The sequence below is a fragment of the Macaca nemestrina genome, chromosome 7, assembly GCF_043159975.1.
Source record: "Macaca nemestrina isolate mMacNem1 chromosome 7, mMacNem.hap1, whole genome shotgun sequence".
Classification (NCBI taxonomy): domain Eukaryota; kingdom Metazoa; phylum Chordata; class Mammalia; order Primates; family Cercopithecidae; genus Macaca; species Macaca nemestrina.
In genome coordinates this window covers 153,354,889-153,380,598 of record NC_092131.1, presented here as the reverse complement: position 1 = coordinate 153,380,598, position 25,710 = coordinate 153,354,889, and the positions used below count along the sequence as shown (strand labels likewise).

General features: G+C 35.5%; 1 protein-coding gene across 11 annotated transcripts in view; it reads right to left on the bottom strand.

Annotated features, from left to right (window-relative positions):
- The window catches only part of LOC105490676 (centrosomal protein 152), a 122,007-nt gene that overhangs the window by 57,557 nt on the left and 38,740 nt on the right, over nt 1-25,710 (bottom strand). For 7 of the 11 annotated variants that reach the window (XR_011606063.1, XM_071066886.1, XM_071066883.1 and 4 more), the window contains 11 exons: nt 24,243-24,447; nt 20,755-20,880; nt 20,020-20,129; nt 19,145-19,273; nt 18,870-19,002; nt 16,338-16,523; nt 14,535-14,816; nt 12,275-12,406; nt 8,048-8,698; nt 4,504-4,624; nt 652-819 (listed from right to left, as the gene is read on the bottom strand). Coding sequence is in view for 10 of the 11 variants with exons in the window: in XM_071066886.1 (XP_070922987.1) it covers nt 652-819; nt 4,504-4,624; nt 8,048-8,698; nt 12,275-12,406; nt 14,535-14,816; nt 16,338-16,523; nt 18,870-19,002; nt 19,145-19,273; nt 20,020-20,129; nt 20,755-20,880; nt 24,243-24,447 (2,243 nt within the window). In the remaining variant the exon portion in view is untranslated. The remainder of the gene's footprint in view (nt 1-651; nt 820-4,503; nt 4,625-8,047; nt 8,699-12,274; nt 12,407-14,534; nt 14,817-16,337; nt 16,524-18,869; nt 19,003-19,144; nt 19,274-20,019; nt 20,130-20,754; nt 20,881-24,242; nt 24,448-25,710) is intronic. The other 4 variants (XM_071066885.1, XM_071066889.1, XM_071066890.1 and 1 more) reach the window with 4 other exon arrangements.

The following is a 25,710-nucleotide window of genomic DNA, read 5'->3' as shown; positions in this document are numbered from 1 at the left end:
CTTCCTTTCTTCGGAGGGGCAATGAGAAATGGTAGAAGATATCCCTTTCCAAATGCCCTCACAGCATTATGATGAATGGACTAGACGGAGGCCAGTCCAGACCCTCAAGCCCTTGTTCATGCCTTTTCCCTCTATCTCAAACGCTGTTCTCCTTGGCAAACACCTCTGTTTTTCAAGGCTTAGTCAACCCTTTCTTAACTTTAATAAGAGGTAGAACTAACAATCCTTCCTCTTAAGTACACACTGCCAACAGCATTCAATGTTTAATGATTTGTTAATCTGTTTTTAGATCTCCTCACTTAACCAAAAGCTTCTTGAAGGAAGGGAACACATCTCCACCAGAACTGGAATTTTGTATGATTTATTCACTGCTGCATCCCCAGTGCTTAGAAGCCTGCTTGACGCATACTGGGCCCTCAACATCTGTTCAATCAAGAAAGGGAGAAAGGAATGTGACCTTTTAATCAGAGCTGAAATCTTCCTCTTTTGAGTTTTGTAATAGTAATTTGATTAGTAAAAATGAGATCCAAATTAGTTTACATTAATCCCAAAAGAGGATCAGTGCACACATTAACTAAAATGTCACATTTGAACATTTCAACAAGGATCAAAGAGATTTATATTGGTAGCAGTGCTACTTTAAATGCTGACCTCCAATTTTTTCCACTACAGCTTTGTGCTTCCTTTCTAAATGCTGAAGATTCCTACAACATTTCTCCAGTTTTCCTTTCAGATCTTGACATTCCTGCTTTGCCTTTTCAAGTTCTTGGAAGCAGTGTCCACAGCATAAATCCTTAGTTTCAAGGATCTTTTTCTTATCTGCAAAAATTAAATGACAGAAAACTTTTATATCAGTTTAGACTAAGAACTACCAATAAAAAAGAAAAGACGGAAAGAAAAGCAGATGACTCATGACTAAAGGCTACAGCACGACTGAAAGAGTGTGATGCTTAAGATAGAGAGACATGGGTTTACATACTGCTTACTGGCCGTGTGACTTGGAGCATATTACTCAACTTGTCTAAGGTACTACTGGATACTACCATCTACTTTACAAAGAGTCATGAAATCTATTGCTCTGGATCTTGATACCATTCCCTACTAAAAGGAGTCAAGGATCTTCAAGAAATGGCTGACTCCAGTACTGGGAGAGGGTATATAAAAATAAGACTGAAATATCTTCCTATGCCAGAAAGGAAGAAAGTACTCAAAAATACAGGCATGTCGCAAGGACATAGGAGCCAGTTTGAAGGAGCTCCACTAGCTGAATCTGGGACAATCTGAGCACTAATTAAATAGAGCAATGAATTATAAAGTATTAAGAATAGGAATTTATGAGTCATACCAATAATTTTATGGTAGGTAGGTGGGTTGGTAAGTAGGTAGGTAGATGGATCGATGGACAGAGAGATAAAATAAATACACAGGCAAATGAGAGGAAAGGATTCTTGATTCAACATGCTTAGTGCCAACTGGGATAAATAGAGGGAGGAAGTTGGAAGAATTGTAATTTCACAACCACCATAGTAAAGACTGGATCAAGCAAGAATCATCATTGGTTGCCAAATATAAGAGAAGGTTTTTATGAGGGGAAGATATTTGCATGATCTTAAAAGTGTCTCCCACAGATTGCTTATCAGTTGCAAGGGTGAAAAAAAAACCCAGTAATTACATAGTGAAGAAATTAGACAACATTTTCACCAGGTAATGAAAAGTAACCTCACCAATAAAAGACATAGGGACACCACACATTTTTAGATGTGACAACATATCACCCTTGCAGTGCTCTAGCCGAGAAAACACAACCTGAATCAATCATGAAGAAACACCAGACAAACCCCAAATGAGAAAAGTTCTGTTAAAAAAAAAAGTGGAGGTGGAGGCAGAGAATATTTCTAAAAAATGTCAATGTCATGAAAGACAAAGAGAGGCTGTGGAAATGTTCTAGATTAAAGGAGGCTAAAGATACATGACAACTAAATGTAATAGCTGATCCTAGACAAATCTCTATACTGGAGGAGAAAAAATAAAATGCTAGAAGACATTATTGGGTCAATTGACAAAATTAGAACACAAACAGTGGATTAATACAATACTTTAATGTTAAATTTACTGTACTAAGGTTATACAAGAAAATATTCCTATTCCTGGAAAACACAGTCTGGAGTACTTAGACACAAAAGGTCACAAAGTATACATAACTTACGCTCAAATGGTTCATTAAAAAAAAATATTCACATACACATATATACATAAGAGCACAGAATGAAGTAAAATGTTAACAATAGGTGTATCTCATTAAAGGGAATGTGAATGTTCTTCGCAACTATTTTTATTTTTGCTATTTTTCTATAAGTTTGAAATTATTTCCGAGTTTAAAAAATGAACCGTTTGGCACAGTAGCTGGCACAGAGCAAGTACGCAATAAATAACAGTCATTGTTGTTAGTAACATATAAAATTTATAAAATTAAACTATGCAAAGATGATTAAAAAGTAGACTATTAATGTAAGTGATATAATAGAACAGGAATATAAGTTGGCACAGGCTCAGAGGCCAATATATAAAATGCTCCTGTAAAGTCATCGATCCAGCAAAATTATTCTTAGCTCTCTCCTGACATTTTAGTTTAAGTGGTGTCATTTATGTTAATGAGCATTAAAGGATTAACGAAGCATCACAATGGTACAATAAATCGCATTTATATTTTTCGTCTAGGATACTGTTGTAAAATTGGAACTCACAAATACCAGTGACGACAGAACAGATACATCAGTTATAGTATATTCATACATTGAAATACTATGTAGCAATGAAAATGAATGAATTAGAGCTATTGCATCAACAGATAAATCTTAGTAGCATGCTGTTAAATAGGAAAAGAGCAAGTTACAAAGAATATAATGAGTATTAAACCATTTTTATAATGTTAAAACAGAAAAAGGCAACAACTTTTTGAGGGCACATACACATAATTAAAACATTAAAAAAGAGAATAATTTTTGAAAATCAGGATATTTGTTAGCTCAGACTGGGGAGAAGTTGCAGGGATAGAACTGTGGTCAACAGCATTGGTGAGGTTCTGTGCCTTAAGTTGAATAATGGGTTCCTGGTTGCTAGGTTTCATAACTTACAGATGCATACATATATTCTTTGAATGAACTAAGTATTTCATAATTAATGTTTTAAGTACTTTAAATAATAATGAGATATTAGGAGAATATAACCACACAGTCAACAGTGGTGCTCTCCAGTGGTAGGATTTTAAAGGACTTTATCACTTAATACATGTTTTGTATTATCTAATCCTTTCTAATTAATTTGTTAAAGTGTTTGTTTTTAAGGGAAAAAAGACTAAAGAAAAATATTTTTATAGTCTGATTTGTCTTTGGCCAAAACTAATTCCTTTTATATTTATAGGACTTCCTAAAGCTAAATAACATCCAAAACTTGTTTCTACCCATTTCACAGCTTTAAATAGAATTCTCAGGCTATTCCAAATAGGATGTAAAATAAAAAGTACGATGCAAAATACAAATTAAGGTAATATTATCCACTGAATTGGCAATAAGATATTCTCAGCCACCTAATACCTAGAAGTAGGGGAAAAGGGTTTGTGAACAATGAGAAAGGCAGAGATGGTATAGACAGAGATTCTCTAAGATTCTGGTAACACTGCCTACTGAATTAGAAATGTGTGGAAACTGAGGTTATTCACTTAGTAGGTATGATTGGTGCTGGCAATTATTAGTTCTTTTCCAGGTTATAACGGAAACAGCAAATAAGTAGCAGAGAGAGGCTGTTGTGTGTTTGTGTGGGGAGGAAAGGAGCAGGCTGCAAAGGGTCAATAGGCTAAAAGGGATGGGAGCTAATAAAGGATTTGCAAATTTCTAGCTCAGAAATCTCCATGAATAGGGAATATAAGTCCTATACTCCTCAGTAAGCTCTGAATACAAGGGGCTTAGTACAGTACAATAATTCTTTTGTCATGATGAAGAGTCTAAGTCATTAAGGAAAAGTTAAACTATTAATTCATCACTCTGCCATATGTTGGAAAGGAAGAGATTAAAAACACTGCCCATGCCCTCAGAAAAACTCACAAATCAATTAAAAATCATCTAATACATTTCAGAAAGATTTCCATTAAAAAGTGATTGAAATTAGTTTCAGTAATTTGAATGAAAAAGTCTCTATTACTTGGCAATTCTCTTATGTCAAATCCTTGATTTCAGGGAATAAAAACATGACTACTCTATTAAAACTCTCATGACTCTCCTTGTAACACGAATCACTTGTGAATGGAGGGAAAACCACAAATAGAAGAAGAGGGCCTAAATCAACCTTCTTCTCTACACACAAAATGAAATCTAGGAAGAGGAGACATTAAGTCAGAGGAGTATTACACATTTGTTCACATCTATGATCTCCTTTTATCCTCAAAGCAACCCTTCAGAAGGGTGATTATGGATGCTACAAAGACTGGTGGGAACAAAATCCAATTACCAGCTTCTGCTTCTGTTTCTTGTAAGGCCAAGGGCTGAGCATGGTGTCCAGCAGCAGGTCCAGGGACTCCTTGGCCAGTGCTCCGGCTGGCAGAATCCTTAGAGAGCTCCGCCATATTTCTCTGAAATAAATTTTCTTCAAAGTTAATGCTTAGTAAAAATCTTTATACAATTTTATATTTAAAATGCTAATGTTAAAAATACAAAGAGAAAACACTTCCTGAAAAAAATCTTGCCTGAACTATCTATCGCCAATATTTTTCTTAGAGTGTTACATGAGTACTGTCACTGTGCTAGGAACTAGCCTCCTATGAAACTTTCCAAATTAGAACAGTCTGACAGGCGACTGGTAGGCGGCTATGAGACAGACAGAAGATATGGTTTGCACATTATATATGTGAATTTGAGATTTTTTAATGGTTTACGTGATTAAACTACATGAAAGACAATATAAAATCAGAATTGTTCTTTAAAATCTAGAACATTTTTACTACAGCAAGGAACAACTTAATTAGCAAGTATAATGCTAACCCTCTGCCTCCCATGAATTGAAAATAACAGCAAAAATTTATTTTAAATTTATACAGTACTTCATATGCTTCTAAATACTTTAACATACACAGTAATTTTGTAAGGAAGGCCAGCTGAATGCCAAAGTTAAGGACAGAAACCGAGGTTTAGCTAAATTAAACATCTTGCACAAGACCATTTCTTCACTAATATTTACTGAATGCTTTTTATGTTCCAGTCCTTGTCACGGCAATACAGCTATTAAATCAATGGATTTTTCATTTTTGGTTTTTGTTTTGAGACAGAGTCTTGCTCTGTTGCCCAGGCTGAAGGGCATTGGCACAATTTTGGCTTACTGCAACCTCCACCTCCACCTCCCGGTTCAAGTGATTCTCCTGCCTCAGCCCTCATGATCCGCCCACCTCAGCCCCCCAAAGTACTGGGATTACATGTGTGAGCCGCCACGCTCAGTCATATCAATGGATTTTTATGGCAATGTTTTTAGATTTAAGATGACTACTAAATCAGAAAGGAACAGAATAGGTGGTACTGATAAAGTAGTCTTGTTGATTATTTAAAACAGATTATATATGCCTGATTCTAGAAGCCTTGATTTTGATTATGAGAAACCATTTAACTGACTGTCAGAAAATCTACTTACAATGTCCAACAGAAGCAGAGGTTAGCAATTATAAAGAAGAGGTAATCAAGAAGCTATGGGTTTGACGCCAAAAGGAATAAGAAAAGCTGAACCAAAATGCAGTCAGTGCTTCCAGTTTTTACTCAAAGGTGGGGAAGAAAAGTCAAGATGACAGAAAAGGGAGAAAAGCAGCAACCTGTTTGTCTTAGTTTTAACTTGACTTTGATGGTAAAAGAGACAACACACATCCTTAAGTTTGCTTGAAAATTTTGTTCCATTTGATATTTGCTTTATCTGTTATGAACTACCGTATTAATATATTTTGATAAGGCATTCATTTTCTTGAAAACTGTATTTTTCACTCATTGCGTCCTCTCCATTAAAAAAACTTTTGATTGTCTCAGTTATTTTAATGAGGACTTGTTTTTATATATTAATAAACCATTTTTTGTTTTAATTTCCATGAACAATTTTAAAAACTAGAGATTTAATAAATTATAAATTACAGTTCCTCACATTTACAGCACCTATGTAACAAATTTAAAATCACTGCTTTATAATCACAGCTTTATCTCAAGGTCCTGAGTGAAGATAGCTCGAAAACGGCAGAAGGTCAAGTATTACTTCTATGACAAATTCCAGATTAGGCATTTCAAAGCCATCCTTTTCTCAGGAATGGAAACTGACCCACCCAACAAAAGCTGTAAACATCTAAATTCTTAGCCAGATTATGTGATTCTGTCTCCATAGACTCACGAGCCTCATTAAATCACACAGATGATCTTACACTGCTTGCACAATTATAAGCCCTGTAAAAAGACTCCAGGGTTGATTTTGTACGTATATATTAATGGTAGGAGAAAGGTGTCATAGTTTCTTGATTTTTGTAAGAGAGACTGCCTATTCAGGAAAGCAAACGAAAGCATGTAGACATGATTTTCCCATTATTTCTCATCTCCAAATCTGCTATAATTTTATTTTAATTAAGTTATCTCCAAGTTCTTATTTTAATTATTTTCTCCAAAAAAAATCTCAATTAAGTGTTAAGCAGTATTCGTGGGAAGTGATCTTGCCCAGCAATTTTTACATTGAAGGCAACTACTCAGTAGCAACATCTCTGTGAGGTCAAGGATAAAAATATCAACTGGGATGAAGTAGGATGGAGTGAGCTGATCTTTCAGGTCCCTTCTGGCTCTAAAATTTTATACTGTTTCAAATGCAGGGCCCAGAAAGGCTAAGCTGAGCCATGCATAGCCTACCCAAACCCAAGGAATTAGGCCAGGGATTTGTATTTTATTTTTCCAGTGAGCAACTATGTGATTGCCCAATATAATAACCTAGTTATCATCGAATATGGAACTGAAACTCAAGATTAGTACTTCTAGTTTATAACTCTCTCAAGTAGGTGTTAATACCAAATGCTCAATCCTGGCCTTGAAACTCTTTAATCACAATATCTTGATGGAACTTAACTCTTAAGTTTCAACTCTATCAGACAAATCTTATACTACTGGCATTTTTTTCCTGCCTCTAATTCCAAATGTTGAAATTGGCTAATCACCATGCTCAGAATATCATTCTGGATCTTTCATGCATACCTAATTGCTTTGATCATAAGGTAGCAAGACTTTGGTTTCACTGAATCTTTCATACAAATTAAAAGCTGGTCTCAGAGAGTACTTAGATAACTAAAAGAATATAATTAATTCTATATGCACATATATAGTACATCCAGAAACTGGGCTTCAGAGTTTTATGCGAGTGAGCCATATTTATTTGCTTGTTTCAACATCAATACTCTTTGTACTTGGTTGGCATTTTTTGCCTAAATGAGACATACATTTATTGTGGGCAATAAATAGGCTTCCAAACTCTTCACAAGCTTTTAAGAAACTCTTATGATGCATATTTCATGAAGTGGTCAGGCCCAGAAAACAGAATTTTGAATAAAAATTATTCAGTTTCTGAAATTTCATGCCCTTAGAAAGAATAGCATATATTCTTTATTTTATTTTAAGTTCTGGAATACATGTACTGAACGTGCAGGTTTATTACATAGGTATACATGTGCCATGGTGGTTTGCTGCACCTATCAACCTGTTATCTAGGTTTTAAGCCCTGCAGGCATTAGGTATTTGTCCTAAATATTCTTTAGGAAAAAGACATTTAGAGGCTAAAAGCTTTCTTGTATTTGTGACACTACGAAGTAGTAAAGTTTTTTGGCAACAAAACATGCAAACCTTTGGATTCGCTACAGAGTAGTTTTTTAAACCACTGACAAAAACATAAGACTTACATCTACTAAACTTTAAAATGAAAAAAGGAAAAAACACTACATACAACTTCTATAGTCATTCTTGGTGTTCAGTACCTCCTCTCGTTCTCAGGAACATACCTTTTCCCATTGTGGGTCAGCATTTTCCACAAGCAGAGGAAGTGTATCTTGAAATGCTTTCTGTATGCAGCCCTTTAGTTTTTCAAAATATTGCACAGACATCCATTTTGAAGAACAAGTCGACATGATTTCCAAAAGCTGCTTGTCCTCAGAATCACTGACGTGCTCCTTTTGGGTATCCCTTAAAAGAACCCCAAGTACAGTCAGGATGTCTTCCTCATACTGATAGATTTCCAGTTGGATCCGCTTGGCTTCCTGCATAGTCCATTCTCTACGACCCTGGTCTAGACATGTTTGTAATTCTGTCTCCTTCTGAAGAAGCAGTTCAGTTTTTTGTTTCATAAAGTCTTCTTTAGCTGCCGCAAGCACCTCATTAATTTTATTTCGGTGATCATCCAAAAACTGCCGGTAATCTTGCTCATTTTGTTCTTGGATTCTGCGGATTTCTTCTTGCTTTTCTTTGTTCCACTCACTCCGAGCCTTAGCTAACTCAGCCCTGATGACCACAGGGACTTCTTCGTTCTTTAATTCGAGTTCCCTCTGAAGAGAATGAATCTTCTCTTCCAATTCCGTTCCAGGAAGTATATTTTTCTTCATATTTTCAAGCTCACTCTTCCATTTCTCTTTAGCTTCAGAAACAGCAAATGATATCTAAAGAACATAACAACATGCATTTTAAAGGTCTTTATGATTCTCCTCCTTTGCAAAAAAATTAAAGAAACTATTTGGTTTAACCTCTGAAGCTAAGAAATTTAAAATCAAAATTAAAAGGAAATGCGATTTCAGATAAGACATGATTCTAGAAACAGTAATACTGACACTATACTTAAACTGGTCAAAATATATACATAAATATGTGCTTATGTGTATGTATAGACACATAAACACTCACACATATAATTATATAACTAGCCAAAACTAATGTGAGAAAAAATTTCATGTTCGTTTTTTTGATACAGATAAACTCTCAAATTCTATCTATGCCTCCAACAAATTATCTTTTAACTAAAGCAAAAACGGACTCATAAGGACTTTTTACTATTACTTAGGAATATAGCACACGCCTGCATAATTACTTGCTGATAAGTGTAACTGTATTTTAATGCACTTTTAGTGGCTAGAACAGTTCATTAAAGGACAATACCAAACAGAAAAAGTCATTTTTCATTAGTCTAATTTGTTTGTATGACAGAATAATAGAACTAGTGGATCACAGAAAACAACAGATAGTACCTAACCAAAAAATAATAGGGAAATCAAAAAACCTAAGCTCCAATCCTGACACCAATTTGCAGAGGAAGCCTAGCACAGGTGCTTAACAGAACAGAATCTGCTGGAATTAACTTACCAGCTGTGGAACTAAAGTCCCATTCCTCAACTTCTTTGAGCCTCAATTTCCTCATCTATAAAATGGGGATAATTACAATGCCAATTTGATAGCATCCTTTAGGATTAAATGACATAAGGACATAATCCATTTAAAGTACTTAGCCCAGAGCCTGGCAGATGATAAGGACTCAATAAATGTTATGTAGTAATTATTTTTGAATGCATGGCCTTGGAAAAGTCACTTAATCTCTTTAGCACTAACATCTCCACCCATATAAAGGAGTAGAGTAGATAATGACCTTGAGTCCCTTTCACTTTTAATATTCCTGACTGAATTTCTAACTGAATTCTAAGAAGGCACAAGGACACAATAGTGTCAAAAGACAGAATTGGGCATCTCCAAAGGTTTGGCCTAGACAATGGTGGTTACCATTAATCAATACTATATATATATGGCTGGGATGATGGGATAGAGTATCTACTAAATAAATTTTCTGCTAAAGGAACCCAGTATCTAAGGTGAGCTTTACAAAAGAATTCACTGCAAAATTCCTTTGCTACCAGCAGAATAATTCGGTAGTGATGTGAAACATGTTTAAATAGTGTTTTTAGAGAAAACAGGTCATGTTGCAATGATTGCCTGGAAGTCATTCTCAGGTGACTCGGACAGAGGTGATGGATTCCACAGAATTTGTATGACCTGCCCAACCTTACCAAAATGTGCATTTTCTCATGTGAAATTCTACAAAGAGAATTTGACAGCATTCATCAACTCACTGGTTCCCAAACTTTGCTGCACATTAGAATCACCTGAGGAGCTTTTAAAACTTCTGATGCCCAGGCCAGGGCCCATAGAAAACAAAATTTAAGGGTAGGGGCCAGGCAACAGTATTTTTTAAAGATCCTCAAGTTATTCCAATGTGCAGCAAAGTTCGGGAACCACTGAACCAACTTAACTACTTCTGAATTCTAGAAACTGGCTTCACACTGTCACAGATCTCAACTAATCACTCTAATCTTAAAATAACTCTATAGCCAATGCTATGGAACTGGCCTTTTCTGGACCTCTTTTGGTTTGGAGGAAAGATGCACAACATGTTGACATTATTTTTTGTGACTGATATAATTATCTGGAATAGTGCTACTTACATCCAAGTGTAGTCCAAAGACCAGCTGGGAGCCTGTTAGAAATGCAAATTCCAGCCAGTTGTGGTGACTCCCACCTGTAATCCCAGCACTTTGGGAGGCCGAGGTAGGCAAGATCATCTGAGATCAGGAGTTCAAGACCAGCCTGGCCAACATGGTGAAATCTCATCTCTACTAAAAATACAAAAATTAGCTGGGAGAGGTAGCAGGCACCTGTAATCCCAGCTACTTGGGAGGCAGAGGCAGGAGAATCGCTTGAACCCAGGAGGTGGAGGTTGCAGTGAGCTGAGATTGCGCCACTGCACTCCAGCCTGGGAAACACAGTGAGACTCGATCTCAAAAAAAAAGGGCAAATTCCCAGGACACCCTCCAGACCTACTATATCATTATCTCTAGGAGGAAAGCCCAGGTAGCTATGCTTTAACAAACCCTGCAAGTGATTCTCAGGCCTGCTGAAGTTTGGGAAGCAACAAAAACATTTTCTCTCATTTCTATATGTCTGCATTCACAAACATACAGCCTTCTATGTTCTTATGAAAAGATCTCTTGGCCTGTTTTATTTTCTATATTTTACTTTACTTTACTATTCTACTTGACTTCTGAGCTCTGAGACACATATCCTCACAATCATATTGTTTCGTCTCTCTCTCTCTCTTAAATTTCCTTTTAAAATATTTCAGACATACTAAAAAGTATAGAGAATAATTTCTCACGTTTGATCCATTTTCCTTATCTTTATTATCCCCTTAATTTTACTTTTTTACTACAAAAAGAAAACATATTTCAATCTATTATTTTATCTTTGCTATTAGATATGTTGCCTCGAAATTGAGTTGTTATTATGGTACAGATCTGAAATCTTCAATTTTCTTTTAATTTTTCTACACTTATATTTAAAAATGTTTAATTCCTTCATTAACCTAGAGTTTATTGTGATACACAATGGGTAAACTTAATTTTTCCAAAGTGTTACCTGGCTATCGTAAGACTATTATGAAATAATTCCTCATTCCCTTGTTTTAAAACAATTTATTAAGCTTTTATTTATAGTAGGGTCTACCTCTGAAATCTGTATTGCACTGAATTAAAATGAATTCTATTTTTGTGACTCAGTACAGTCTGAGTTGTTGCTTTCCAATATATTCCATTACGTGTTAGGGCTTGACTATAATTTTTCCAGAACATTAAAAAAATTTCTAGTCCTTTTGTTTTTCCAAAAACATTTTATAGAATTATTTTGTCAACTTCAAATACATTCAGTTTGTTGGCATTTTGATTAGAATTGGTTTAAACCGGTAATTAAGTTGCAAGAGTACACATAGTTATAATATCTTTATCTTCCGGTCAAGAAACATGACATTTCTGGAAAGGAGAACTGGCTATTTACCAACAAGAATGTTATAAGACTACTGACACAACAGAGAAAACAATCTTTAAGCATGTGAAAGGATATTGTATAGCTGATAATGAACAAATATACACCTGTTCTCAATTTCATCTAAAGATAGGGCAAGATAGAATGGGAGTTATTAAATAATTTCTAAGTTATCCTCATAGGTAGATACATTCTTTCTCTAAGAACAACTTGATGATGACAAGAACACTTGCTAGGCTTTGAGCTACCGCTTAACATGTATCAACATGTTTAACCCTTCAACAATTCTATGAGTAGGTACAAATTCCAAGGACTGAGGTAAGAGAAGGGGTCAGGCAAGATGGCCTCCTGAAGTTTCTTTGCAGAAGAGCTCTTACCCTTTTGTTCACAGAGACCTCATGTTGTTCTTCCCACTTTTTCTGTTCTGCCCTCACAAGTGCTTGATACTCTGCAAGCTCAGGTAGTTCTCCCAGCCATCGCTGACGAGCATTTTGCACAGCTATTTCTACCTGTAGGACATTGCAAAAGAAAGAGGTAAAATGGAGTATAAAATTTCAAAAAGACCCCATTTTCAAAGAGCAGTTATGATTTCAGTATTTTATACTGTATATCACTACATAATAAAGTTAAACTGACTTCAAGTACCCTACCCATCCCAAACAGTGGACTCTAATCCTTTTGTTGTAAACCTCCCATAGCATCCCACACAAATGCCACACAAGAAGTGGGAATCTGTGAATGTTTGATGACCAGTACTACCTTAGAAAGTGTCATACGAAGTACCAATTACCATTTCCAACAACTCCTCTTTATCCTGGGAAAAAGGAGAAGGCCTGCTGGGTGCCAACTGCTGTCTAATCACTACACCCACCACCTTCCTCACTCCTCATGCTCTACACATGTGCATGCACATGTAAACTGATACGGTTTAGAGCCCTATACCTGTGAACTTTCCTACTGTCGAGAATGAGTTTATACTAAAGAATGAGGGTGATACCTCTGAAGGCAAAAAATTAAGACTTGATTAATTATGAGGGTGATCTGGTTACAAATCTGCCACCAGTTACCAGAAGATTATGTTAAATAATTTTACCTTATTCCTTTATTTTAAAATACACATAGATATGCAGATATATGTATATATACGTACATACACACAAAAGCAGGGTTGATATAAGAGACTGTATGTATCATTAAAGTGCTAAATATGTCAATGTGTAAACTCTATCTATGTACAAATTCCAAGGAGTTAAGAAATGGGGAAAAGACAAAGCTCCTGTAGAAATTTATCTACTTAAAAAGTTATTATGAAACATTTCCTTTCTGCTATATTACGCTATTTGCTTTAAGATTAATGATTTCATAAATACCAAAGCAGCACGTTTAAACTCAACTTTTTGTCTGTGGAACCTTTTCTTAACTCTTTTGAAACCCCCTTCAGTAAACATTTCGGTAAACTAACTGAAGATATCCCTGGTACCATTACATATATTTGCCTGTATTTCCAGACTTTAAGGGTGCCCTGTAAAATCATGTAGAACAATGTAACAAATAAGCAGAATTTCAAATATTTATCAAAAGCAGAGTGTATTTTCAAAACCTTTACATTGAGCCCTATCTTGTTTAAGAGTTTATAATAAGTAATAAAATTAAAATGATAAATACATAACAGATGTATCAAAGTCCAGGGAACTCTTGAGGCTAGAAACCCAGCCAGGTAGTCTGTGAGGTTAAAACTTTTTCCAAAATAATATTAAGACACTATCTGTTTTATTGCTGTTCTCTCATGCATAAACAGCACCGTTCTCCAAAAGCTGCATGCTGTGATCATGTCATTGTTCTGACAGCCAGTGGAATGTGTGCTTGGGTAGCCTTGTTTTTTAAAAATTTCTCAGGTTTATTTTCCAAAAGTGTAAATATAACCCACATAAACAGAAGCCCTTTAGAGTCCCCAATTTTTTAAATTGTGAAGGAGTCCTGGGACCAAAAATTTTGAGAATCACTGTAATAGGTAAGAGAGATATAACAGATAACTCATCTTTATTCTGTTATAATAGGCTGTACTTTTCTCAGTATGGTATTTCTTTCAAATCAAGTAACTGTGTCAGTTACAAGCTAGTTTTGTGAGTGCTTCAAAGGAAAGGTATTGGCACCACTTTGGGGCGGCTAATGGGAATGATAGACAAAGTTCCATTTAAGGGCAGGCCTGCAGATCCAACTGCATCAAGTCTCAATACAAATGTTGTTAAATACCTTATGTGCTTAGGTTTACTTATCTATAACCACCTTAGTGGAATATTTTCCATAAAATTAGATATGAAAGATACATAATTAAACTGTGATTCATTCAGATGTAAAAGCACCCTCTTTAACCTCAGGCATCTTAATGCTTGGACTAATCTCAAAGGAGCAAATACTTTGTAAACTGAAAGAATATACAGAAAAACCGAGGGGTGACGGCTTTATGACAGAAATAGTATGAAGAAAAATTTAGGAACATGACAGGTTTTCTATCCTAGAAATGCACAAAATCTTAGAAGTATAAAGTTATGAACGAGTTCAATGATAGCATTTTATGTGCTTTCATTAAGTGACAGGCAGTTCCAAAAAATTTACTAGAATAAACCTGCCTTTTACCTGTTTGGCGATATTTTCACAATGCTTGAGTTCCAATTCAATTTCCAGTTTCTTCATAGCCCCCTTGATGGCTATGTCCTTCTCTTGTTCTAAGTGTTGCTGGATTATGCACTTCTGCTCTTCTATCATGATTGCCATCTCTTTCTTGGAAATAACATCACTGGTGGTTACTTGGTCAGTTTGGCTGCCACGATCTGAGGTCTTCTTTTTCATTGCCTTTACAGTTTGATCCAGCTTAGACTGCCACTCCTTTTCAAGCTGTTGAATGAGTTTTTCTTTGATCTGTTTTCAGAAGAAAAATCATAGGAGAAAAAAAATTTTCAAATAAGTTAAAAACTAGAATTAAAGGCTAGCCAGAAAAGCAATCACAGCTGTGTTTGAAAACCATCTAGATATTGTTGTAGTAATTATAAAGGGTTTAGAAATTTAGTCAATTAAAATACACTCTCAAGTAAAACTTGAAAGTTACTCTTTGAACTTAACTATATGACAAAAATCACATGAAAGATTTAAGTATGTTGTGTAAAGTCAGGAGATCTTGCTCTCAATATGCAACCTCTGGAATCTTTCATATTGCCACTACAAAGACAGCAGGATTTAAAAAAAAAAAAATTACAGTTAATGTGTTTTGCCATCAACACCATGCTCTCCACAAAGGACTGAGTAAATCTAATTAACGAACCAAAACCTGAACAATCTAAAAAATAGTTTTACTCACTTGAACACGTTAGAATCTTGTTTGTTATAATGTTAAATTTTACTAAATAGACTACATTCAAAAGGGAGGCAGTATTATTGGAAGAACATCTTAATGATTTTTCCACTTTAACAGTACAGCGAGGTGGAGCTAAAACAGTTTTAAACTATGAAACAGCACAATTTGGTTTTCCCTTTTTCTGTTCAGCACCTGGGTATCTCCAACTGTTTCCCTGGCTACCAGCAATTAAGAGCCATTTTGTAGACAGAAGAATCTAGTTGAGGCCAGGTGCAGTGGCTCATGCCTGTAATCCCAGCATTTTGGGAGGCCGTGGCGGGTGGATCACCTGAGGTCAGGAGTTCAAGACCAGCCTGGCCAACATGGTGAAACCCCATCTCTACTAAAAATATAAAAATTAGCTGGGCGTGGTGGCACTTGCCTGTAATCCCAGCTACTTAGGATGCTGAGGCAGGAGAATCACTTAAACCCGGGAGGCGGAGGTTGCAGTGAGCCGAGATCACACCACTGCACTCCAGCCTGGAGACAGAGCAAGGCTCCGTCTCAAAAAAGGAAGAAAAAAAAAATCTAGTTTAAATAAGCTTGAGAATTTTTTTTTGTTTTCATTTCTAAATAAGCTTTTAGGATCATATTTTGTTCCCTAACTTTCTAGGGAACTATTAGCATTTCCTAATCTCATTTGCTATTTAAGTAATAGAGGTAACAAATTATGTGCTTCTAAGACTGCCCATTACTTCTTTGTTTCTAATCCATGATATGGCTTATTTATTGTTTGTTATAAATATTAGTCTAGAGTTATAATCATTCCACAATATGAAATCAGATCATGGTTTCATTTCGAGGAATCAAAGAAGTGCCCATAAAACTTGTTATATCCTGAGTTGGGTCGAAAAGTCAAAAGGTGGCTAAATTTCTAAAAATAAAACTGGTGTGGTAACTGCTAATAGCTCAATTCCGAAAGGTAAAATGGGTGACTATGTAAGTGCCTGGCAAATAAAACTTATGTATCTGTTCAGGAAGAACTGTCTTCTGAAGTTAGTACTACATTTAAAAAAATGTGGTGACCAGAAAGAAATTTTAATCCACACCTCTTTCTGTTCCTTATCCCAATGTGCTTTGGCTAAGATCACTTCATTTTCAACTTGCTGTTTAATATCAGTTTCTTGATCTTTCAGCCACTTGCTCTTTTCCATCATAAGTGTATCTTGGTACTTTTTTTCAAGTTCCACCTGCAGTTTGCTTACATATTCTTCTCTTTCCTCCAATAGCTGTCTCTTTAAACAAAATTCAAATAAATATCTCTCTACAACACCAACAGTCTCCAAGTTAAAACATATGAACTTGTTGTGCATTGCTTGGATAGCAAAAAAATCCCTCTAACTTCTAAAATGCACCTACCTAACTCATATTACAACTGTATAAATAAGCCTCAATGTGTATAGAAATGGCATCATGAATGGGAAGGCTGACCATCTTTGCCTTATCTGCAAATTCATAGGCTTCACTGATTACTCCCCAAACTGAAGGATTCTGTGTATATGACTTTTTCCCCCTTTCTCTCAATGAGCCAGGTTAACATGTGAGGAAAGTTCTGTGTGCTAATAAAAGCTTTAAAACTTAGAATTGAGCTCCTATTTAACCTGCAACCTGACTTAGCAAGTGTTTCGGAAAACAGTGCGTGAAACATAAAAAAACACCCTTTAACTCTTATTGTTACCTGACTCATATATTCTGTATCCAGGTTAAGTCCCCTACCTAAAGCTAAACTGCAGTAAAATGGCTTATGTCCTGCAAAGAAGAGCTACCCCAAAAGTGTCCTCACTTGTTCTAGAGTTTAATAAGATTCTCCCATCGTGTATGTGAAACATTTCCTTTAAAAAAAGAAAAAAAAAAAAGGTATATTTTTGCCTACCTCTGAAGAATGTGAGAAGATTAGATAGTCTCCTAAATATAAAGATATTTAGTTCTGACTGGCTTATACTACTAAGGGCTTATATAATTCTATAGTAAAAAACTAATGAATTCTCAGAGAGGGAAGAAATTAAACTTCTAATGTTTTAAGTACACTGGCCCTTTAAGTGAGGGGTGGGCTTGGGGGAGTAGTGTAACCACAAAAGGACAGCAAAAGAGAGCGTTTTAGGGTGATAAAACTGTTCTGTATCCTGATAAACCTATAAAAGTGCTAAAGGTTTATGGAACTATACACCCAGTGGTGGGACGAAGTCAATTTTACTGTATAACAATTTAAAGTTTTTTTAATTATACTTTTAAGTTTTGGGATACATGTGCAACATTTAACCCCTAAGTTTGGTTTTTTTGAAGGACCAAATAGTAGTTTAACTTTTCTTCTTGGACTTGGGTACAAACACTCATGAGCCAAAATATCAGTCAGTAGCAGATATTAATTGTAACTGACCCATTATATGAGATCAAATTTTATAGTCAAATTGATTCTATTAAACATATCAGAAAATATTCCTGAAATGACCTCTTTGAGAAAATTCCTCTTATGTTCTTGCCAATTTTTATACATATAAAAGAATCACACTAGTGATTTCCCTATTTTAATTTTTAAAACATTACTGAAAGCTAAGTCCTCAATTTCTAGGTAATATAAGATCCTTTCTCACTTTTACACTGCCATCTCTACCTAAAACAGCTCCCTTCAGAAGTTCTTTTTCCACAGGATGATATGTATACATGGCACGTTTTTCACCACATTAATCTATTCAATAATAATCAACATATTGAATGAACTGAATTTCTCACCTGCTCTTTACTATTCTTTATAAGTGTGTGGTAGTAATAGCTTGCTTTAACATAACTCATTCAAAAAGCTCTGTATAGAACATTTATTTACGCATTTAAAAATATTTTCTAATCTTGAGGCAGATAGCTTTCAAACTGTGGTTTGTCGCTGGTCCAAAGTGTGAAGCCTGTGAAGGCTCTGGGCCAGGACAGGGAAGAAAAGAGGAGGTGTGACTGTTTACATGTGATTTTACTCCTGGACACTCACCCAGGGTGACTCAGAAGAATCAGGCAGAGTTGGAGAATCTACTCTAGCCCCTCCAGCTTCCCTGAAGGAGGTCATACGAAGATGCTGACCTTGCTGTCCATATCCTCCGTATCACCACTCTCCCTATCACAAAACCAACATTCAAATTCCCACTCTTCTCCCCAGAAGAATAAAATGACAATGAGGTATTGAGAAAGAAATGGATCCGAAAAAAAGGGCTCTGAAGGAATGCTCCGTGCGGCGCTCACAGGACTACATAGGGTTTCCGGAGCAGTCAACACTGAAAACAAGGATCTGTGATTTTCAGATTTAAAGTGACACTGATTTTTTTTTTTTTTTTTTTTGCCCTTTAGAATAAATCTGCAAGAAAAAAAAAAATCACTTTCTCCTATCTATATGCCATTGTACACTAAGGTTTTAATAATCATTTCAGTATTTACTGTACTTTATTTGTGAGCTATATGAGTGTGATACAGCCAAAAGTCAAGAGAACCTATGAATACTTTTGCCATTCACTTCTCTAGAACAAATGCATTCGTTTAAATGATAATACTGAGGCTTGAAAAGTGAAAGGATGTCGGTACAACATAAACTTGTACTGTACCTTCTCCTGAGTCTGTTGCTCCTTTTCAGTGGTCTTCCTGAGAGTCGATTCTAGATGATCTTTCTCTCTGCATACTTCTAGGTAACATTCCTGCACAGCAGTCATCTCCTTATTCACCTTATCCAACTCAGACCTTAGATACACAAAACCAGCAACTAAATGATTTAACCACAAAAAAATACAGGAGCTGCGTAACAAACGATTTTCCTCTAAATTATGGAATAGAGGAATGTAGTCTCTACAGCTTAAAAGGCAGCTAAACTCTTTATTCTCACCTCAGTTGCAAATGAGTTCTCTCATAAGCCTCAAAGAGCTGCTGCTTCTCCAAAGCATGCTTTGCTAATAGGCTTTCACGTATTTGAGTTTTCATGGCTTCGTGGTGCTGCTGGTAAGTCCTCTCACACCTGGAAACAGAGCGGAATCAAAGGCAATGCCCAGTCTCACTACAAACACCAAAATGAATTGGCTTCCTTCCTTCCTCCTCACCTCATCCCTCTAATGCAAATTATAATTGAGGTCAGATTACTTTTCCCCAACCGAAAGTGGTAATAATTAATTAATAACCAACAATCTTATGAGAATCTTCAAAATTTTCTTTCTTCAAATGTTTCTAGAGAACAATTAGAAACTTGGATGTGAGAATGCCCCAGTCCTTCAAACAGAGATAGTCATCTACGTTGAGGACTTCTGTTTATAATAAATTAATGACAGTAATTGAGGGTGTGGTTCCAAAATTTATATTAAACATAAATACTAGCAGTCCCCAACTCACAAGTAAGTTATGTTCCAGAAGTCTGTTTCCAAGTTTATGATTTGGTATTTGGAAGACATATTCCCTCTCACAGACTTTTTTCTTTATAAAGAATAGTTTCCCAGACGAGTCTTTAAAAAAAATATTAAGCTATAATATTTCAGTGAACTACAGTTTCAATGATACTATAGAACCCAACCCACTACATAACACTGTTTCTATGGAAAATGTGTTCCAAATTCTAATTTGAGAAGCCAGGGACTCATCTCTGCCAATCCAAGATCTCAACAGGGTAGAATTCACTCAATCATTTTGAATCTTTTTGTCACAAGGAAGGGCAGGGACTTAGAGGGGAAAGGTACCCAGGAGACAGTCGTCAGGCATCTATATAGACCTTACCTATCCACAGCTTCTCGTTTATCATGGTCAAAATCTTGTACCATTTGTCTCATTTGATTACATAAGTCTTGATTTGTATTTCTCAGTTTTTCTTCAGTTTCTTTAAGTTCCTAGACACAAAAGAATATACTTAGTACTTAGAGAAAATAAACATCATTTTCACTGATTAGTTTTATCTCATTTTTAAATATTTTCTGTGCTTTCTCTCTCCTCTATAACAATATTTGACATTATTTTTACAATTCTGCAAAAGGAAAAGTCTCTTCGCACTTTGATAAGAACATAGATTCATTTACTAGACAGGTAGCTTTCTGACAGGACTAAATGTTTAAATTTTGTATTGACTTTGAAATACATAAAATGAAAATATTTAACCAGAGAAGTATTGGCTAGCTAATGCCTTAAAATAAGTCTCAGAGCTCAATAATCTTCAGCAACCATCTAAATAAGCAAAGTTTTACTTCTGGGTCAAGAGCTGGCTAAGGAGGAAAGAATATCTCTGTCAGCCATGCTACCAGAGAGACAGAGAACTGGAACTACACTAACTTACCTTCCCATGAAACTACTAACCAATAGTTCACTAGCAAAGGGAAATCACTGGAACTCAGAATCACCTACTAATATACTTGTCTACTAACTCACATTGCCTCTTTATTTGCAAAAACTCTATTACATTTTCTGTATTTAATGAGGAAATAAAAATTCTTATAAAATATAAAAAATATTCTTAATCACCTGATTTTGTTGTTGTAAAACTTGAATTTCATTTTTAAGCAGCAGAATATCATCTCTGACAATATCAGAAGTAGAAGACTCAAGCCACAATTGATTCTTTGGTTTTTCTGAGGTATCTGTTTTAGTCTGAATGTTAAAAAGTCAAACGTTTTTCAAGTTTTAAAAAATTCTAAGTTTCACTTTGAAATAATTCCATACTTTAAAAAAATTGCAAACAGTACAAATAATCTCCATATAGCTTTCACTCATCTTCCCCCAATATAACTACAGCACAATGATCAAAACTAGTAAATTAACTATCAGGTAATCCACAGACCTTATACAAACGTTTCCAATTTTCCCCAAATGTCTGTTTTCTGGTCCAAGATCAAATCCATGATTCTGAGTGGCATTCAGTTGTCATGTTTAATTAGTGTCCTCCAATCTAGGACAGCTCTTCAGTCTTTCAAACCCATGACGTTTTCTAAGAATACTAACCCATTATTTTGTAGGATGTTCCTCAATTTGGAGTTTTTAGGTTTATTAAAATCAGGTTATGCATCTTTGGCAAGCATGTCAAGAACTGGTATGTGCTCTTTGCAGGAGACACACGATATCACTATGTCTCACCACTGGTAATAATCAATTGAAGGTGGGATCTATCATCTCCATTGTAAACTTACTATTTTTTGTTTTATAATAAATGGTAAGTATCTTATAGGATACTTTGAGACAATGCAAATATCCTATTTCTCATCATATGTTCTCCTACTAAGATCAAGCATTTATCCTATCTCTGTATGTATTCATTTATGTCATCATTCACTCATGGACATACATTTTATTCAATAAACACAATTTTTAAGACTCAAGATAGACTTTGGCAAATTGCTTTCCAGAAATGCCATACAAACATATACTGTCAGGTAGTACATGGGTCTGCCCATCTCTCTTTGCCTCCAGTGGCAGTGATTATCTCTAAATAATTATCTTTGATGGGAAAAGAATATCTAACAATTGCTTTCATTTGTATTTCTTGTGTCATCACCAAAGTGGAACTTCTTATATACCTTAATTGTTCATTTGTTTTTCCATCTTCCCAGATTTATCTGTTTATATAATTTTGCATGTTTTCCTCTTAGTGAGTGTTTTCCTTACCTACGTTTCTTTTTATTCATTGATGGGGGTTACAAAGATTTTAAAAATATATCTACTCCATTTCACTTATTGTGTCCCTGGACTCGGAGCTGGGAGGTGGAGGTGGGCAATCACTTGAGCCGAGGGCTGAAGTAACTCTGAGAAAAATCAGAGTTTAGATGGAGACTACCAAGAATTCACTATGGCAATAGAGCAGCTGGACAAAAAGAATACTCAAAGATGAGAGAGTTATTCCTTCGATCTATTATTGATCAACCAGACTACAGTTGGAAATGGAAAGGCTAAAAATCAGCACAATGCATGACCACTATCAACTGCTACACATGATAAAGTGTATCTGTATAGCAAATGCCATTAGCAACTTTAATACAGAACAAAGAAAGCACCAAGACACCTGAGCTAAGGTTCAGACTCAAAATCAGGTTTCTAGTATCCTAAATCTTAGAGCACTCCCACCAAAATGCTTAAACTAATAAACTCTAATGTCTTAATACAAATTGAGAAACAAGCTTTCATCCCCATCCTTTTAAAGAAATGTAGGGCAACAATGAAAACAGCTTGATTTAAAGATGTTAAATATGCAGGGGGCAAGGCCGGGGGGAGTCTTTCTCATTTGTTGTTAATATTAAAACCTATGTTTTAGTCATCAAATACAGTTACTCAGAAGAAGGAATCAGGCTGGAAAAGATTTTGATAGCAAAAACACTGTTATTTCCAAAACATAAATTAGCCACAATTAAAATTCCACAATAATTAGCACAGAACATTATACATACTTTAGCAGAACTGTTTTAATGAACACAACTCCTAGTTTAAAAGAACAGGAGATAAAACAGTACTAAAGAAGGTGTAAACAATTATCTCCACCCAGGAGGAAAAGGAGTACACAACCTACATTCCTTTTCCCTCTTCTTTTCCTTCTCTTAGTTATTAGGTGTTTTATATATTATTTTCTATTGGGAGTATAGATGGCTGATGATTTGTGAAATATGGAAGGGTAAAAAAAGGATCTATAAAGGAGAGCAGCCCTGAAGATCTCTGTGATAGCATGATATTGCAGAAATATCTTTGACTTACTTATTAGTCATGTGTTTAGTTTCAATTTGTCTGAAATTGGCTCTGTAAACTCAAAAGTGTCACAAAGTGCACCAGCTTCATTTTCCTAACTGAAGAATACAGACGTGGATTTCAATGACTGACATAACCAGATTTTGTGCCTTTCCCATCTGTACCACTACCACTATATAATATCTGTACCACCATCACTATATAATTAATGTCCTCATATAGAATGACTTTTGTTATAAGAACATGGGCCAGGAAAATCTCATAGAAAATACTAAAGGATTTCTATGGAGGATTTATTTTAACTAGATTTTAGAGCACTGTTGGTAAAAGCCAATCTTAAAGAAATGCAGATTCCTTGCTACAGAGAATACTTCCTTGTATTTATGGTAAAGGAATTTTACCTAATCGGTATCTCATTTACTAGGTGCTAAGAGTAACCAGAAAAAACATACAGGTGCTTTTCAACTTACAATGGGTTTATCACCTAATAAGCCCATTGTAAGTTGAAAATATCATTAAGTCAAAAATGCATTTAATGCATCTAATCTATTAAAATCATAGCTTAGTCTGTCCTACCTTAAATGCCCTCAGAACACGTACAATAGCCTACAGTTGGGCAAAGTCATCTAACACAAAGCTTCTTTTATAATAAACTGTTGAATATCTCATGAAATTTACTGAACACTGTACTGAAAGTGAAAAACAGAATTGTTTTACAGGTACTTGAAGCATGGTTCTACTGAATGCATATAACTTTTCCACCACTGTAAAGTCTAAAAATTGTAAGTCAAACATCCTAAGTCGGGGACTCTCAGCATCCCTTTAAAAATGGTATTTCCTTCTTTAAATTTTACTTCTAAAAATGTCAAATAAACCCCTGAAAGCCAAAGATTTATTAATTTAAGAAAGCGTAAAAGGGCTGGATGTGGTGGTTCACACCTGTAATCCAAAACCTTGAGAGGTTGAGGTGGGAGGATTGCTTGAGCCCAGGAGTTTGAGACCAGTCTGGGCAACACTGTGGGGACTTGTCTCTACAAAAAATATAAAAATTAGCCAGACATAGTGGCATGTGCCTGTGGTCCCAGCTACTCAGGTGGCTGAGGTGGGAGCATCGCTTTAGTCTGGGAGGTTGAAGCTACAGGGAGCCATGTTTCCACCACTGCCCTCCAGCCTGGGAGACAGAGTGAGGCCCTATCTCAAAAAAAAAAAAAAAAAAAAAGTGTAAAAGTTTTCTTTATTGAGCCTTTTAAAAATGGTTTTTTAACTCGATAGGCTTTACAGACCTCAACCTCAATGCTTTTTTCATCCCTCTTCACTTGGTGGAGATCTTCGATTTTCTTATGACAGTCTTTGAGGTCATTTTGTAACTGAGACACCAGACGACGCTTCATTGAGTTGCTACCCAGCAAACGCTGCACTTCTGCCTTTAACTTCAGAATGAACTCATCTTTTGAAAGCTCTTCATTTGGGTCTTCTTGTTGTACAATGCTAATGGAGAAATTGTGATTTTTAAGATTAAATCAAGTAATAAATCAGATATGGTTATTCCTCAAAAGCACTGACCACAGTGGTGAACATGTTTTGTCACCTACACAAATACATACTAGTATTTCAAAACAACTTTATATGTTGTCATACACAAGGATTATCACCTTTGCCATATCTCTATATACAGAAATACGTTTATTCACAGGAAGAGCCTTCTCAAGCTTAGTACTGCTGCTCACTGTAAGTAGCTTAGAAATGTGAACTTTAACATAATTTACATTTGTGTTATTGGAAAATTGCACACTGTATATACACGCCCTTTATGACTCTAACAGAAACAACATAAATATTAAGGAAGAAAAGAATACTAAACACTAGCCATCCTAACCAACAATTTCTGTTATTTTTTTCAACTCACTAAAACACAAGTCTGGGTGAATATCTGAGTAACTAGAAAAACACACAAATAAAACAATGCTAATTTAAATCCAATTTTAGTTTCAATAAATTTAAAGATTGGAAGATTATCTGCTTCCTTGTCGTAATGAATTAACAAGACTAACTTTATCATCCTCCTTAAAAAACTAGCAAACCAAATAAAGCAAATAAAATAATAGTTTTCAATCACTAGACAACAGGCAGCAGAGGCCAGTGATTCCTGAGAAAAGGAAAACAAACAAGGTGAGCTCTAAGATTACCCCAGCTTTCTGCCTGGAGAGTGTCCAGACCATAGCACAGGGAGATGAAACCCAAACAGAGCCCGGTAATCTCACTGAGTTTCAGAGAAAGAATTCAGAGTTTGGGGAGGCCAGAGTGGCTAGAATATGAAGGGGAGAAATACTGGGGAAAAAGAAGCTGCACAGAGAAAGAGCTCTGGAGATCTGTGTGTATACGTGTGGCTAGGGAAAAAAACACAGGAAATGAATAAGGCTGGGAATATGCTGTGTTTCAATGAGCCATAATGCAAAGACTTACTAATTTAAAGGTCATCAAATAATACCTTAGTAGTGGGGCTAAATTAGCCCTAGATTAAAGCCTGTTCTAAACCTGACCTATTAAAGTCTATAAAGAAAGCCTCAAAAGGATCAAACTGATTCCAAGTAACTTGTGTGTCACAGAAAAAGTACAACAGTATTTTTAAAAATATAGTAATATCTGGCATCCAAAACAAAATTCAAAATGTCTAGCATTCAATCAAAATTTATCAGGCATACAAAGAAGTAGGAAAAAAATATGAACTATACCAGGAGAAAAACCAATCAA